Below are 17,666 nucleotides of genomic sequence, written 5' to 3' on the forward strand. Positions count from 1 at the left end.
GGGTCTGACCCTGCATGGGCAGGCTACAGGACTGGATGGACCGGTGTGTCTGTCCCCACATGGTGGGATACAGCACTAGATGAGGCGCAGGAGTCGGCTCCTACGTCCTTGTGAATCACGTCTAATTTCGAGCCTATGCCCCTCTGCTTTCCTGGAACAATCACGCTCCTTTTCCCGTTGGGCTTTCAGGCACGGGGAACACTTTGCTCAAACAAATAAGCCAGGCCCCGGGGCAGCCCGAAGCCAGACACCGCATTGTCCCGTCCCAGCCCACCAGGAGAACTGACAAGCCCTGCACCTTCGCTGGGCACTTCAATCACTTCCGAGGCTCCCAAGCCCCGACAGGTGAGGGAGGGGCTCGTTCCCGCACGCCAGCCCCTTACCTGTGGGCTGCCGTCGCTGGTGGTAGATATGCAGGGCTCCCCCTTTGTCCACCCTGGTGACCACCTGGTACTCGGTGCTGTTGAAGCGGTTGACCCGGATGACGCTGGTTTTCTGCTGGGCGTTGGCGTTGTCCGAGTTGGTGGCGTAGAGGTAGTTCTCGAAGACGGTCAGGCCGTAGAGATGCTCGATCTGAAAGGCACCGCACCGGGGCGAGCGTGAGCAGACAGCCTCAGGAGCGGAGCTTGGGATCCCCACCTCTTGCGCCCTCTGAGCACTAGTGCAGGGGGTGGCGCTTAACGCAGCGGCCTCCGGGGCGCGATGGGAAACCATGCAAATCTGCCCTGACCAGACTAGGGAAAGGAGGCAGGCGGAGCCAGCGGGTTGATCCATGCGCGTGTCGGACCCCACTCAGCACCAGAACTGGGTGGGAAATGGTTTTCCCATCCCGCGAGAATTTCCCAGATTTAAAAAAAAACCAAACTCCTCTTGTTTCTTTTGTAGAAATTAACTCAAATTGCTAAACGAAACAAGTGTTTGACCCTTTGTTTTGAAAATGTTTGGCCAGTTTGGAAACTTTGTTTTTCCCCAAAAAACGTTTCCAATTGGGAGATTCCCTGGACCTGCCACGTTCCCGCAAACAGTTTCTGTTTGTTCTAACTGGTCTTTTCTGATGAAAAACTGCTTAGTGGGAAAATTCCCAGTCGGCTCGACTGAGCAGCGAGCACAGACAAGGCCGGTCGGTTACGGTTCCACGCCCGTTAAGGACCTGTTACGGTGCCTCGGCGTCACACCGAGGCCTCACCGAGGTCTCACTAGTTGCTACACTAGAAATGCTGTTAGAAGGTGCCGGGTAACATGCACTACAACCGTGTGTCCGGGGAGCGGGGGTATTAACCCAGCCAGCATCGCAGGCATTACCGCCTAGACTTCCTGGCCTACAACTCTTGTTCGCTACCATCTTCTAACACACCTGCAAATCCCCATCTAGACACGGCTGCTGGGTTTAAGAGCGGCTCACTTCTATTTAGCTTAAAGCTGCTCCTGCTCGACTTCGGCTACACTTGACTTAAACCAGAACCAGAGAGTCCACACAGCCGTGTGCACCAGGGGTTTCAAAATCGCTTTGTTAAATGAATCCGGTGCCACTGTGCCGGCACACGACCCCCGGGGCCAGAAGCCAAAACCTGCTTTGTCACTGCAGGGGTCTGTTTAGGAGCGGGCTGCGCTGCTGAAACGCCTGCGTCTAGACAAGACCCTAGACCAGGCCAGCGGGGGTATCGAAAGGAAGCAAGAGCCGGGGTAAGCCTTTTGTACAGCGCCCGGCACAGGGCTGGGGCTCTGAGGCAATGCACCTAATAAATAACAGGGATCATATGCACAGCTCTGATCTCTGGGGACCCCTCTCTGGCTGGCGCTCGCTCACCAAGATGCCCTGGATGATGGTGTGCCGGTTCTTCCCCTCGTAGTCCACCACCTCGATGTAGTCCAGGTAGGCGTCGGCCCAGTACACCAGCCGGCTGACCAGGTCCAGGGTGATGCCATGGGGGAAGACGATCTTGCTATCCACCAGCTTGGTGCGGTTCTGCCCATCCATGTCGCAGCGCTCCACCTTGGGGATCTGCCCGTAGTCGGTGAAGAAGACTTTTCTGTGGGTGGAGTTAAGGGGGGACATGAGAGCTCAGAGGATGGGGGTGAGAATCTCCACGTGCACTCAGGTCCACACCCACGCATGCACGCACACACCCACGCACCACTTGCTGCGATTACAAAAGCGTTTATTAGCCTGCTTGCAGGAGGAAGGAAAACTCAGGACCTAGCCACGGGTAAGGAACTTACCAGCTGGGGTCCCTGTACCCAGACGCAGCCGCGTTGCCGGCTGAAGGACTTAGCTGGAGGTCCCAGGACTGCGAGGTCACCCGCCTCAGGCAGGCGGCCGATGGGCTTGTAAGACACGCAGGGCGCGGCTTCCAGCCGTAGGCCGGGCAGCCAGCGCAGCTCCCAGCCACTCAGTCCCAGAGGCAGCGCCGCGGCTGGAGCCCGGCTGTGCCGACGCATTCTCCCTGCAGCGCCGGGAAGCCAGGCCCAGCTGCAGCGGAACCGGAGTAGGATCCCGGCGACAACCCCACAGAAGCTGACCCCGTTGAGCGAGACACAACGCTCGCTGAGGTCAGCCGACAGCGTTCAGGCCCCGGGACCAGCTACCGACTGTCCACGTGCTGTCTACACTGGAGTTCTTCAACGCACTGTCGGCGGTGCTGCTGTGGCCGTGCTGGTCCCAGGATATTGGAGAGACACGGTGGGTGAGGTCATATCTTTTATTGGAGCAAATTCCGCCCATGAGAGAGACCAGCTTTGGAGTGACACGGAAAGCTTGTCTCTCCCACCAGCAGACGCTGGTCCAACCAAATATATCCCCTCCCCTCCCTTATCTCTCTTGGTCAAACTGTGTGAGCTAAAACCATTTTACAAACACGCCGTGTGCGTCAGACAGGCCGCTGCGCGGAGAAAGACACAAGCCTACAAGGACGACTTGCACAGAGCTCTTGGCGTGAGCAAGAAAAACGGGGCGCTTAGGCCAGGCGTAACTAGCTTGCGTTAGCTAAACCCCAGCACTTTCCCGAGCGCACTCGGAGGGTAGCGGGATTTGAGCAGCTCTGGGGTGCCTTGCTCTTCCGGAGGCGCAAGGAGATTGCATTGAACAGCTGTTCTTTAAACGTCGCGGAGGGATATTCGGTCCAGCCTCAGCACGGGGGGGCTGGACTAGATGACCTCGCGAGGTCCTGTCCAGCCAGACGTTTCCATGGTTTTATAACGTGGCAACAAGAGCCGGCCAGGAGCTGTGTCCGGCCCCAGCTCATTCTGCCCCCTGGGTGGCCAGAACCCTGCATCCCAAAATGCATCGATTCCAAGACCAGGAGGGACGATTGTGCATAGTACAGGCCAAAGAACGCCCCCAAAACAATTCCTAGAGCAGGTCTCCAGTCCTGAGATCCCCCAGGCTATGCAGCCCAGGATGGCGTTAGGTCTTAGAGCAGCAGCTGATTCTCCAATCCCTCCGCCCCCCCCCCACCCCCCCAACTCTGTTTCAGAGTCACCGCTTCCCAGGAGAGAGTCTGCATTTACACGCAGACGTGACCTTCAGTCTCTGCAGCCTCAGCCAACCAGGACAGCAAGTCCACTGAGGAGTGCGACTCTGCATCCGCAGGGGGGCAAGTCACCCACCAGCTGGAGGCCAGGCCTCGCTAGCTTGCATTAGCTGAGCCCACCTGCACCCCGGCCGCGTCTCCTCCTCTAAACAAGGCCTGACTCGAAAAGCCTGGAGATGAAAAAGTGCTGAGAAAAACAAGCCTCCTTTGTAGCCGATATTTTGTTTGGTCAAGATGAGACCGCCGGGGAATGCACGTGGCTGGGGTTCACACGCGTGTGCACAGAGTACATGGCAGGATTACACATGCACGCACACGCACACACTCACACGCCACCTGGCCTGATTTCACACACACTTCCAGTTCTGCCCACAGCAACGCCTTCCACTCCTGCTCTCGTTTTTTTCTGCAGCTACCAAGCACGCGGCCGGCCTGGCTGATGACTCAGCGTCACCAGACCAGCTCCCCGGCGCACACGATTTCCCAAAAGGCAGCTGCTCAGAGGGCCGTTACCTGAATCGAACACAGGATGTAAAGCTACGTGGAGAGAGAGACATTCACCCTCCACTGGGGATATGACACATCTTAGTTCCTGAAAACTGTTACGGAGACAGTGCAATCCCGCTGACAGTGGCAGCTCCGTACCGCGTGGGTCAGCGGCTTGCATGCACGACAGGGGTAAGAACTGAGCTGCCAGCAGAAAATGTCCCGGCCCGACCGGGAAGCAGCCTCACTGATGAGGAACTTTAGCCCTTGCCGGGGGGTTAAAATGAGTTGAGTTTGCCAGGGCTCAAATCAAGATCAGCCCCAAGGTGCACCGCCCCAGGACAGAGAACGGGGAGGGGTCACAAGTCTCCGTCTCCGATGGTCGTTTAAAGCAGGGGTTCTCAACCTTTTTCTTTCTGAGGCCTCCTCAACATGCTACAAAATCTCCACAGCCCAGCTGTGCCACATCTGGGTTTCTGCATATAAAAGCCAGGGCCGGTGTTAAGGGGTAGTAAGCAGGGCAACAGCCCAGGGCCCCACGCCACAGGAGGCCCCCCCAAAGCGAAGTTGCTCAGGCTTTGGCTTCAGCCCCAGGCAGTGTGCTCGGGGTCCTGGGCTACAGTCCTGCACAGCGGGGCTTTGGCTTTCTGCCCTGGGCCCTAGCGAGTCTAACACCGGCCGTGCTTGGCGGACCCCCTGGAACCTGCTCGTGGACCCCAGGGGGCCCCGGGCCCCTGGTTGAGAACCACTGGTTTAAAGGACCCTGGGTATAGAACAGAGCAATAAAAACACCAGGTGGGTTTTGCTGATATTCCCAGGCCTTGGGGGTTCCGGCACTGGACTGAGATCAGGTTTGAGTTCCCAGCTTTGCCGCGGACTCGCCGGGCGACCTGGGGCCAGTCTCTTGTCTTCCCCAGGCCTGCCTCCCCGTCTGTGAAACGGGAAGAGTGAGCCCTGCGGCCGTGCAGCCCCTTGCTAGCGTGACCATCGCTCGCCCTGCGTCTGCGCCACGCCCGGCACAGCCAGGCCCCGATCTCAGCTGGGGCTGACGGGAAATACACCGGGAAGGACCAGGCAGACACAGAGGAGGTTACCCATCTGGGGGAGCCAGGCCCCCTGGCTGGACTGACCAAAGGGCAGCGCCATGGTTTCCTATTGGTTTGTTACGGTCACAGGTCAGGTACCTCGGCTCAGCCGGCCTTTCCTCCCCCCCTCTTACCCCATGGCCGGGTCCAGCGCGATGCCCTTGGGGTTGTACAGCTCCAGGTCGAGCAGTGTGACGCAGGTGTCCCCGTTCCTGTTGCAGACGAAGATCCGGTCGTCGATGTCGTCCACAAAGTAGAAGTTGCCAGTGAGCCAGTCGATGGCCATCTGCTCTACGTCTAGGGCGGGACAAAGGCGAGTTAGGCGGACGGCGAGCGTTGGGGAGCCGGGCGCGCTGGGAAATCACAACCGCTGGGAGCTGAGCCGTTCTGTGATTTCGCAGCCCCCATGGGAGCGGAGCTCGGGCCCCTGCCATGGGCGCTGAGCCCTCAGAAATCTGGGTCTGGGCTCTGTGGGAAATCACACCCCGAGGCTGGCACTGCCTGGCCCCTTCCTTGGCTGGCTCAGCAGAGGGACCAGCCTCCTGCTTTCATCCTCTAGCTGGGGCCCAGCCTGGACGACTGGGGAAGACTCAGAGAAACAGAGGAAATGGAATGGGGGGGGGGGGAAGGGGCAGGGAACAGAACAGGGAGAGAAGAGAAACAACAAGGAGAAGGTACAGCAGAGACGCCTAGAGAGGAAGGTCACCCCATTCTTATGGCTCACGCCCCACTGGACATTTCAGCTGGGAATCTCTAAGCCACCTAAGGGAGTCAGGCCCCAACTCCCACAGGCCCTAATCCCCTTTGGAAACACCCCCCAGCCCCCAGCTCTGTGTAAGCCAGGCAGCTCCCAATTCCACGCTGCCCCTCCTGGCTTCGGGTCTGACCGCTGCTGGGGCACGTCCCAGGGTTAGTGGGAGAGGGGTTTCCAACCCCAGCACACCCCAGCGACGGGCGACATCCAACACACACACGCCGCTGCATGTCCCACGCCCTCCCCCTGCCGGCGAGAGAGGAGGGGAGAGCCGCGGAAAACAGGACTCCTCTTCCCGCACCGTCCAGAACAACGGCAGCTGTCAGGCGCTGGCCCTGTCCGAACCCCGCGGCAGCCCATGCCTCTCCCCAGCTCCGGCTCATTCTGAGGGTGTTTCTAAATCCGAAGGGTTCACACGCGAGTGTTGCTGTGCCAGTGCATGCCTGGCCCTTTCCGTGGGCAGGGTGATTACTGCAGCGGCCAGAGGCCCAGGCCGGGCTAGGCGCTGGATCCACACATGGCGAGCAAGGGGCCCTGCCCTGGAGAACCTGCATGCGAAATACACAAAGGCTGGGAGGGGAAACTGAGGCACGGAGAGGGGAAGCAGCTTGTCCAAGGTCACCCCGCAGAGCTGGGCCGCCTCATTCCCAGGCCAGCGTTGTCGCCCCTAAACCACGCGGCCAACCCGAACCTCCGGGCCTACCCCTGCTGTGCACCGACAGCACATACAGTCAGCTCCTGGAACACATCCTGTAATGCCCCCTGTCATCCCCCACCAGCCGGGGTTTTCCCATCCCCTCGCCGATCTCCCCCCTCTCCAGGAGGTTGCAGAGAGAGTTTGCTGCGGGGGTGACTGCTCCATAGCCCTCCAAGTGTCCACGTTGCTACAGCGGGCGATTCCCGCTGGGAGGGGTTGCCAGCACTCTGGAGGACAGGATTAGATTCAAAATGACCTTGACACATTAGAGAAGTGGCGAGGGGGTGGCACTGCTGCGAAGGAGCCGGGGGGCAGAGCGGCTCACAAATCGAACACGAGTCAGCCGTGCGAAGCGGTTGTGAAAAAGGCTCGTGTCATCCCGGGGTGCGTGAACGGGAGCCTCGTGCGACAGACCCGGGCGGTAACTGTCCCACTCGACTCGGCCCTGGGGAGGCCTCGGCTGGAGTCTGGGTCTGGTTCTGGGCCCGACTGTTACGAGCGAGGTGGATAAATTTGAGGGTGCAGAGGAGAGCGACAAAAATGATCAAAGGGTTTGAACCCCGGAGCTGTGCGGGAAGGTTAAAATCCCTGCGCAGGTTTTGTCTTGAGAAAGGAAGCCCGAGGGGGGCCTGAGAACAGGCTTCAGATCCGTTCAGGGCTGTTCGAACGGGGCTGGGGATTAACTGTAACAGGTTGGACAAACTCCTGCCAGGACTGGTTGAGATTGACTGGGCCCTGCCTCAGCGCAGGGGGCTGGACTGGACGACCTCTCGAGGTCCCTGCATTTCTCCGACTCTATGGTTCAAAGCCCCACACGCGGCAGACAAAGGAGCGCGGCTGTGATATAGGCCCGTGAAAAGGAGCTTTCCAATGGCTTTCAAGGTCACAGGCAGGACAGCGCTGCACCGAGGGGAGATGGGAGAATTGGCTCTAAAAGCCGCAGCCGGGGTGCGATCGTCCAGCGAGGGCCGCATTCACCGCAGCACAAAGCCGGGGCTCGGGGGGGGAAGCGCTGTGCGGCCGGAAGCGTGCCCGGGCTCCCACAGGCAAGGCAAGGCGGAGGGGAACCGTGCGGCGTTAATCCGCCCGAGGAGCCTATGCAGGTGAGAGTCGGAACCCGGCACGCCGGGTTTAAGGAGCTGATTAAAAAAAAGAAAGCCCCTTAAATCGGATAAACTCAATGCCCCCACATTCCTCCCCTGTGAACAGGCCAGCGTTCTGTGGAGCTGGCTTAGGGGGCCAGGGCCACCTGGTGCAGAGAAATGTCTTCGTTTGACAACCCTCGTTCTTTTTCTTTGCGGGGGGCGGGGGTTTAGGATACTGGGCTGGGAGTCAGGACACCTGGGTTCTATCCCAGCTCTGAACTGATTCCTAGTCGCTCGCTGATCTAACCACTAGACACCATTCCCCTCCCAAAGCTGGGAAGCGACCCCAAGAGTCCAGGCTCCCCGCCTTCCCTACACTCCAACCACTAGACTCCCCTCCCCTCTTAAAGCATGAAAGAAAACCCAGGTGTCCTGTCCAAGCTGTCAGAGGAAGGGGCTGAGTGTGACAACTTTTGAGGTTTGATCCTATCTCTGGGAGGGGGAGAGCGAAAAGAACCCTGAAGTCCCGGATCCCAGCCCCTTCATCTGGCCTTCCTCTGTCTTGTCTACTGAGATGGTGAGCTCTTCGGGGCAGGGACTTTACTACTCGGGTGTTTCTTAGACCCTCTGTAGCCTGTTTCTTTCCTTTCTTAACATGAAACATCTCCAAGGTGAGTAACTGCTTTGTTCAACTCCCAGCAGTGTGTCAGGAAGGCTGCAAATCTCATTAAAAAACAAACAAAAAAAACAGACAGATGCAAAAGTTACATTTACAGACACTTAAGCCAGAGATGGCCCAGTGAGGGCCGAATTAATCAGTCGCCCCGCCGCCCCCTTGGATAGCGCCCATGGGTCTGTAATCCAAACAGAAACCAGCCAGGGGTGAGGGTCAATTGACACAACCCACCGCTAGGAAGGAGGGGAAAAGGCTCTGGAAATGTTTTTGGTGGCCGGTAGCAAGATTTTTACTCCAGTCACAAAGACAGTGCCAAGACTGACACAAATCACGGCAAAGCATCGACTCCGAGCTTCTAACCACTTCCTCTCTGGCCCCAGCCTCGGCTGCAGAGCGGATGGTTCTTGAGCGAATCTCAGATAAGGCCAAACAGGCCGACTGTGCCCAGCACCAAGGGAGGAGAAACTCAACACAACCTGCAAAGGACCAGGAGACAGCTTAGGTACCAAGAGGGGAGAGCAAGGCAGCAAGGGAGGGGAGGGGGCCAAAGGACAAAACTCCATCAGTAAAACAGCATCCACCTATTGTCTCGTGCAACCAGGGCGGTTCCCACAGCTTTCACATGGTTAAAGGACAGCCAGCACGTCCATGTTAACCCGGCCTTCTTGGGCCAAACCAGGAGCACGCCTTCACCGCGAGAGCTGCTGAAGAGGACATTGGGGATAGAAACCACCTTGGCTGAAACACTGGGGGCAAGTGTGGAGTTGCTCAGATACCACAGTGACGGTCACCATCGATTAGATAGATAGATAGATAGATAGGGTGTATGGAGATAGATAGATAGATGGGTGTGTATGGGGATAGATAGATAGATAGATAAGAAATTCTTTCTGCTAATGTAAGTCCTGTTGATGAGGGTCACCACTTATAATCTGACAGGAACTTCTATCCATCCATCCATCCGTCTACCCATCTCCATCCCCTCTATCCATCTAGCTTCCTCCACACACCCCCACATCTGTGTCTATCATTCTACCCCATATGTACCCGTCCATCTATCTACAGGCCACTGCCACCAGCGTTGGTCCCTTTGTGCTCCCCTGCCCGTCGGTCCATCTCCACCTGCCTCCTCTTGCCTTCTCCCTCGATTGTGAGCTCTTCGGTGTAGGGATCCTGGAGTTTATACAGCACCTTGGGCTGTGGACAGCTGGCCCATGATGGTAACACCACCTACCCATCAATACTTCTCTCTCCGTCTGGGCTAGCGATCTACCCTTCCCCCTTACAGACCCTCACCATCTAGATAAGGTTTTTCAAGAGCGCCCCTGCCTGTGGGCACTCGGGATGCCAGGGACCCTGCGTTTGGAAGTTCCCTCGCCCACCCATTGCGTGAACCCATCCAGCTCCAACGACGTAAGAAACATCTTCCCCTCCCCACCCAGTTGCGAAGTAGGCAGGGCAGGCTCTGGCTGTAGCAGGCCTCTTGCCGCGCTCCTAGGATGCCCGGCCCTTGAATACGAGCCGGGCTTGCTGACCGTGAAACCCGACTCACTGCAAATAACGTGCAAAAAAACCTCTCCCTGGTGCTGGGCAAACGGCGGCATGAGATTTCCCGGCCGGAATCCCCACGCGTGTAAATCGCGGTATTCTGAGCGGCGGCCAGGCAGCGGGGACCTGCCGGCAGCTGGCTGGATTCCAGCCGGAGCGGGGGACTCACTGCAGTATATCAGAATTGAGGGGTCTCTCTTTAAATAGTCTGTAGACCTTGTAGTGGGGTCTCATTTTCTCCTCTTCTAGAAGCCACCAGAACCCGGCCCGGGCCGCAGGTAGCTGGGTCCTGTATATAAACACCAGGATTCGAGGAGGGGCCTTCAGATTTTATACGTTGAGTACAGAGCGAAGACCTAGCAAGGCCGAGGCCGGGGCCGGCCAGCGCCCCCCACTCCTTCAGCGGGGTCACCCACCCGCCGATCCCATTGCCGGGGCGGCAAGACCTGCTCACGCTGGAAATCCAGGCTCCTTTTAACGACTCGTTAGTGGCTGATGCAGACCCAAGGGGTCCAGACGCATCAGCGGAAGAAGGCGTTTTCGGTGCAACGGGCAACATCCGTTATTAACCCTTTATAGTCTGCAGCCGTGTCATAAAAAACACCTCAACATACAGGGTGGCCACAAGGTCTCACTTCACAGAAGCCAGGAGCGACCCGACCCACGGGGACAACGAGCGGGCGGCATTCCTGGAGATGCAGGCCGGGCCGGGGTTAGGATATTAGGCAGCCGGGCCAGGCAGGGGCTGCCGCATCGTGTGTCACTGGACACAACCGCTGCCGCGAGGATGAAGGCCCAGAGATACAAAATCTGCCCTAACCGGCCGGTGGCTGGATCCCAACACACACATGGGTGGACGAGGGGGAGACAGGGAACGAGACAGGCTTGTTTCGGGGGTGTCAATTCTCTGCCGCAGCACGGGTGACTTTGGGCAAGCCACACCACGCCCCCCCGTAAGACGGTCCCTCTTCCCAGGTCTCTGGGGGCGGGGGGGCTGTCTCGCCCGACGCCGGGCACCGCATCGCACGGCCCTGGGACGACGCCCTTCAGACCAAAAAAAACTGCTCGACAGCTGCGACGTTGCCAGAAAACGCCCGACAGGCGCGTCAGGCCAGGCTCCGGCCCTGGCTACTCTCGCCCGCCATCGCCCTTTCAAGCCACTGGCTTCCGGCACCGCAGCCTCATCCCCCCGCTGAAGGCGATGAAAGGCTGAACGGCCCAAGCAACGCATGCGCCCCCACTGCTGCGCCGGGAGGTGACACGGGCCGACCCCGCTCTGCCTGCTTCGGGGCATGCCCTGGGAGGGCCACTAGCTCTCTGCTAAAAGCCAGCATCACTTGGTGCTCCTGGTTTCCGGGGAGGGGAACAATTAAGGAGTTGCACCCTGACTTTAATATCGCCGTTCTGCTGAATCATCCCGTTTGACCCTGGCGCGCTCCCCTCCCTCGTCAGCTGTGACCCCACCGACTCTGGGGGGTGCTGCCTTCCTCCAGCCGACCATATTCCTCCCATCCCCCCCAGCCCGGATTCATTAACATCTGACCAAGGGAAGGGGGTGGGGAAGAGACCCACCCACACGGCTTTGGGGGGGAAGGGCCTACCACAGGGATTTAGAATGGGCGCTTTCTGGCCCCCGGCTAGTCACAGGACCGGTGCAGACAGAGAGAGAGAGAGAAAGAAGGAAAAACCACACATGCACGTTACAAAGAACGACGCGTGAAGGTTTATCGCCCCATCTTCTGGAACCTGCCTGCAGCAACTTTGGGAGGACAGGACATCAGGGATTCTTCCTGGCCTGAAACCCCCCACGCCCCGCTGGCTGGCGGAAAAGGACGCGTCCATCAGTCAGGTTACGTCCACAGTCAGGGGCGTGTCTCTGATCAGTTGGTCTGACCTCCCGCGTGGCACGGGCCTGGCCCAAGCTGGGATGGCGCCGGCCTTGGCGGGAAGAGAACTGGATTCTGCTCCCAACTCTGCCACTTCCCCTCTGTTCCTCTCCCACCCCTCATCTAGTTAAACTGTCAGCTCTTCTGGGCAGGAATTCTCTCTCTCTCTCTCTGGGCACGTACAGCTCCTAGCACCATGGGGCCAGATAGGGGCATCTTTAGCGACTATGGGAATAATATAAGAGCAAAGAGGACTCGTGCCCTGCAAACTGCAAGGAGTCTGGTCTCAAATGCAACCCGGGCCTCAAGCTGCGGCTGGTTCGGAATTCCTGGGCATTCTTGCCGTTCGCGGCTGGGAGCGGCTGCGTTGATCCGGCCGGCCAGCGTCTCCCGGGCTGTATTTTTGCAGCTGGAAAGCATTACGCTTCCTCAAAGGCTTTTGTTTTTCAAACTGCTCCTTTTCTCCCCCTCCCCCCACGTGCCGGAATCCGGATTTTTACCATTATTATTCTTACATTCCGCTCTTTCGTGTAGCCTCAGCTAAACTGAGATTTCCTTTCGGGCTTTTGTTGGAAGCTAATTTACCCAGGTCTATTTTTAACCACTAATGTTAGCTTGGAAAGAGCTTTCCCCTCCTTCCCTCCAGCCCCCACTCACCACATGGCTTTGGGGGAAAACACTGGACATGTAAAATTGTTTTTAAAAACCCTTCGCCCAGCCCTTCTCTTCAGCCCTCCATGCACGGAGAATTTGGAAACGCTGCTCATAACGATCAGGGGGCCGGCGCCCCGAGGCCAGGCCTATCCCTGCAAAGCTGGGCTGGTAGAGCTGTCCTGACACACTACCCAGCAAACCGCGCCGAGGGGTGGACGTAGCTTTTACAGGCAAAACTGGGCTTTGGGCGGGGTACATTATTCCAGCCCTCCCAAGCCAACTACGCTGCACAGGCAAAGGTGCAAATTTGCACTTTGCACCCCGGCCAACATGGTTGTGTTGGCAGAAGTCTAGCGTAGAGTTGGCCTAGGCCCGCTCTAGGCTGTCAACAGGGCCGCAAACAGCCCCTGCCCTGCGTGGAGTGGAAATGAGAGCTCTGCTGCCGTACAGGGGGCAGATCAGAGATGTGGCCAGGGCGCTCTGGGCGTTCTCGGGTATCCTCTGCTCACCCTGACCCCTGGGGCTGCTCTAACTTAGGTGGGCAGCAGGGTCTGAATGGCCCAAGAACACAGGGAGCACAGAGTTAACTTAAAACACCCACCGCTGTCTGTCTTTTGTTCTATGCCTCAAGGACGCCCAATCCTGCCGTGACAGCCCAGAGCAACATGTCTCTGTCTACCCATGGATTCTGGGGTCTCTACGCCAGGGGATGCAACTGCACGATCAGAGCCAGAGGGGGGGGACAGTGTAGCCTAAAGGATAAATCACTTAACTGGGGAGTCAGGAGAGCTGGATTCTATTCCCACCTCTGCTGCTGGCCTGAGGCGTGACCCAGGGCAAGTCACTTCCCTTCTCTGGGCTTCAGTTTTGCCGTGTGTAAACAGGGATACTGATACTTTGTACGGCACTTTGAGATCCGCTGATAAACAGCGTTTCCCCCCCCCCGCCCCCATCAGTGTCCTCAAAGCTGTGGAAATAGGGTTACTTAATAACTTGCTACCCTAAGTAAACAAAGAGTAATCAAAGAATAGGACCTACAAATAAACACAATCTTTGTTTGATATATCGAGCAGACAAAGTCCAGATTCTTTGGGGGTTTTTTTTTAATTCCACCTGGGAAATCGATCCCTATTTTCAGATAAAGCCGTGTCTATTATCTAGAGAGCCTCCACCTGGACCTTTAAACCTGCCACTTGTTTGTCTTTCATTAGCCACCAGGACCCCACTGTCTACTGGGTCTGGATTCAGGCTGGGTTAACTGTATTTCAGCTGAAATGTAACAAAACTCGCCTATCATCTGGAGACGTTGTCCCGAATGTATCGGACCTCATTCATCTCTGATCTCCCCTGGCATACCACCATCCGCTTTCTCCTGATCCCTGCAAACCTGAGTGCAAGCCTCCCTTCTCATCTACAAAGCAAGGAAAGACAAGACTGAACAGCCACACGCTTGCCCCGCTCAGAGGAACAGATACGTCTTAGTCATCCTTGGTTTGATGGATGAAAGCAGCACAAGTGGCGACGTCAAACATCTGGATCGAGGCAACGTACAAATGGATCCCAATCGAAAGCCCGGGGAGAAGAGTCTGGGATTCAAGAAGAGGGTTTAACCCAGTGTATTAAGGTCACAACAGCACCTAGAAGCTGCATCTAAATCTGTTCCCCACTATGTTAGATTCTGTTGGTACCCAGAGTGACAGGCAGGCCCTGCGGCAAATAGTTTGCAATTTAACTAGGAGGGGTTATTACCTCTGGTTTCTGGCGGGGGGACGAACGCACAGAGAAAAGGTCCCACCCAGCATCTGTAGCAGAGGTAGGAACCAAACCCATTTTCCAAACCCATCCTTCCTCTTCGGTTCTATCCTCTTGGAGGACAATTACCAGCTGGTAAATTTCCCCATCTTTGGTCACCAGGAAAAAAGATCTGGACTCAATTTCTCCACCTTGCTTTGACATTTTGGTTTTTACAAAACAAATTTCGACACGTAGGTCTAAGCGCCAAAGAATGGTGTGTCCGAGGGGCTGGGTTTTTTGTTTTTTTTAAAGAATTCCTGGAAGAGGAGCTGGCTTCTAGGAATTGCCTTTTAATTTTGCCAATGTAGCTGATTTCTAATCTAACTAAACTTGTTATGTTGAAAAAGCAGCTTACAACGTGCGTCACTCGTGTCCACTACTAGCATTTTCCATAACTCAGATGTACCTTGGGGATGTTGCAATTTTTTTCCCTTTTTTTGGGGCAACACCAAAAAAAAACCAAAAACCATCTTATTGTGCAAGAGACCAATTGCTCAATGCTGGCAGCTGGCAATTTCATTCAGCAATTGTGTACGGGGTCTGGGGCAGATGTTTTCCTGGTTTGGAGCCTGTTAAAATAGTGCTGCCAAGCAATGGTTTAAAAAGTCTCTTCCTTAAAAGAGTTGCAATCTGGTGGTTTTATTGCACAGCTGTCCAGCGGGAGGGTTGAAAGGAAGCCCTGGGTAACTTCAGCATTAAGGCCCCGATTCAGCAAACCACTGGGGGTTGATCCTTTGCCACGGACGTCACCATATGCAGGATCATGCTTATTAATAACACTTAGCTCTTATCTAGCGCTTTGCATCCACCGATCTCAAGGCACTTCACTTTAACCCCATTTTTCAGGGCTTGTCCGAAGGTCCCAGCAGGCCAGTACCAGAACCGGGACTAGAACCCCGGTTCCTTGATTCCCAGTCCACTAAGCCACATTGTCTCCCCTTAAATACATCCCCTATTAGGGCAAAGCCTGTCGTAAGCTGGATATTTTTCAGCTAAACAGATTTCCGAGTAGAAAGAAAAATTAATCACTGTACATGAAACAGCATCTTTCCCTTCCAACAGATCCCAAAGTGTTTTACAGTCAACTTCTCCCAGAATCGCTCCACATCTCCCTCTGAAACGCAGCCCCCTCTGGGGCACGACACGGCCGCTGTTTAACAGTGCACAGCAGTGCAACAGTTTTGGATACGGATGCGAAGACTCCAAGCGAGGGGATCTTTGTAATAAGGACCCAATTGTCAGAACCTCTCCCTTCTGTCCTGGGTGACCATGGGCCAGTCATTTAATGTCTCTCTGCTTCAGTTTTCCCACTAACCCTTCCTTTCTCCCATCCTCAGTGTGTCTTGTCTAATTACCATTGGAAACTCTTTGGTGCAGGGACTGTCTTTTTGTTCTGCGTTTGTACAGCGCCTAGCACACTGGGGAACTCAAGTAATATGAACTTGGGGAAAAGAAACTCATCTAGCTCTCGGCTTCAGTAGGTCAGTGGTTTACGAGAACATGAGAGTCAGATGCTCCACAGCCGTAGATTAATCATGGCCTGAAATAGAAAGGAAGTGAGTCTGCACTAATCTTCCAAAAGGAAAACAAATGATTTCAACACAGCTTTGAAACGGCTGCAATAAAATCTGTGGAATTCACAGCCCTGAGATATGGGACAAGCACCATGGTGCCCTTTGGGAAGGGAAGTCAGTTAAGAGCGGTTAATGTGCATAGACTCGGAGGTCCCTGAAAAATACTCATTCAGCAGGAAAACAAGCTTCATGGCAATCCACTGATCACTTGCTAGTGGTCAGGAAGGATTTTGAGTTGGACGGGTGCCAGGTCAGAACAACGCTTCTCTCAGGGAAGGTGCCGTTATTACCACTCCCTGTGCTATCCTCTCCTACGAGACGTCCGACTGGCTCCTGCCGATTAATGTCCACGGAGGCCTGGCAGGAAGGATGGAGCTGGGGCACAGATCTGCTGTTGAGATGAGTTGGAGGCTGGAGGGATGTTTTTTTTTTTTTTTAATCAGAATTATGTCATTATATTTTAGTTGTGTTCTACAGCGGACAACCCACCCACACTCCTTGTCTAAGGGCCCAAGTACTCCAGGTTTCTCTCTTGTAGAAAATGTCCCACTGATTTCATTACACTGGCTCAAGTGCCCAATGCCGAAGCCGTTTTCACTGCACCGATACTGGTCTGGCTTCATTCGGTAAATCACCAGCTTGAGCTAAACTGGTTCATGTGCTGGTTGGACTGGAGTCACTGGCTACCGGGCTAAACACAGAAGGGCCCGGGTGGAAATCCACCAGCCTGTATTACACAGGAGATCAGATGAGATGATCGAACGGTTCCTGGTTAAGCTACACCTTCTGTGCACACCAGCCCTTACCCAGGGGAGTGCCTTTACCGTTCTGAACTGATTTCAAGAGGATTTCTCACCCACGGGAGCCGACATCTGTTTGGTTTTTCAACAAAAAGTCAAAGATGTTCTGGGGAGGAAAAGACTCCCAACCCGCGCCAGCACACTGTGGCAGGGGGAGGCCGTAGTGCCTGGGTGAAATCTTGGCTCCACTGAAAGCAATGGGAGTTTGGATGTCAAGAGGGCCAGAATTTCACTCATCCACCGCTGAAGGCAGCTGCACGGGAGGGACCAGCCACGAGGAGGAGAAAAGTACCAAACTCTAACCAAGAGCAAGCAGCTGGCGTCGACACCCCTGCCTGGGTTTGTCATTCGACTCTTCCACAGCCACCAAAACCCACCCGAGCCCGATGAGAAACTAACGGGGCTGGGGGGCAGGGATGGAACGGTCCATCCAGTGCTGCTTTGTAACTAAGCCACACGCTGCAGGGTCAAATGCAATCATTAAAAAAAAAAAAAAATCAATTGGAAAGTAGTTTCTAGGGAATAAAAACTTGGAAAACAGACTCGAGTGCAAATGTTTTGGTTCAAAACCGCCCCCAAAAGGGGAACGAAAGCGTCTCAGGAATGCAGTCCCCAGGCGCTCTCAAATACACTGGTTTCCTTTTTTTTTTTTTAAGGAATGATCCCTTGGATACATGTACATAATACCATAATCTGAAGGAATTTCTCTCCCCCTCCTCCTCACACCCTCCCCACTGAGAACAAGACATGCTCTGTAGCGGCAAAATACTTGATGGATAAACATTGCCCCCAGGGGACAATTTTCCTCAATTAAAAAGTATGTTAACGGGACATGCAGGAGACAAACGTCGGGCGTCCTGCCCATCAGAGGATCACAGAAACGTGAGACTGGAAGGGCCCTCAGGAGGTCAGCTAGCCCAGCCCCCCATGCTGAGGCAGGACTACGTCTACCTTTCTCGAGCTGCCACAACTTATGGGGTACACCTAAAGCTAGCACTGGCGATCCCCATCCCGCGATTCTGTAGCGGCCCCTTAAGAGACAGAAGCGTCACGGCCTGTCTGGCCTGCGAAGGCTGTTTCCCAACAGGCCGTGATGG

The 17,666-nt window shown here is 55.6% G+C and overlaps 1 protein-coding gene across 1 annotated transcript in view; it reads right to left on the reverse strand.

Moving 5' to 3' along the window:
• LOC112117474 (low-density lipoprotein receptor-related protein 1) overlaps nt 1-17,666 on the reverse strand; it is a 126,128-nt gene that overhangs the window by 70,068 nt on the left and 38,394 nt on the right. The window contains exons 6-8 of the mRNA XM_029913373.1: nt 5,236-5,398; nt 1,808-2,030; nt 384-573 (exon numbers count right to left, since the gene is read on the reverse strand). Coding sequence (XP_029769233.1) covers nt 384-573; nt 1,808-2,030; nt 5,236-5,398 — 576 coding nt within the window. The remainder of the gene's footprint in view (nt 1-383; nt 574-1,807; nt 2,031-5,235; nt 5,399-17,666) is intronic.

Source organism: Terrapene carolina, unplaced genomic scaffold (genome assembly GCF_002925995.2).
Source record: "Terrapene carolina triunguis isolate 2854851 unplaced genomic scaffold, T_m_triunguis-2.0 Scaffold616, whole genome shotgun sequence".
Classification (NCBI taxonomy): domain Eukaryota; kingdom Metazoa; phylum Chordata; order Testudines; family Emydidae; genus Terrapene; species Terrapene triunguis.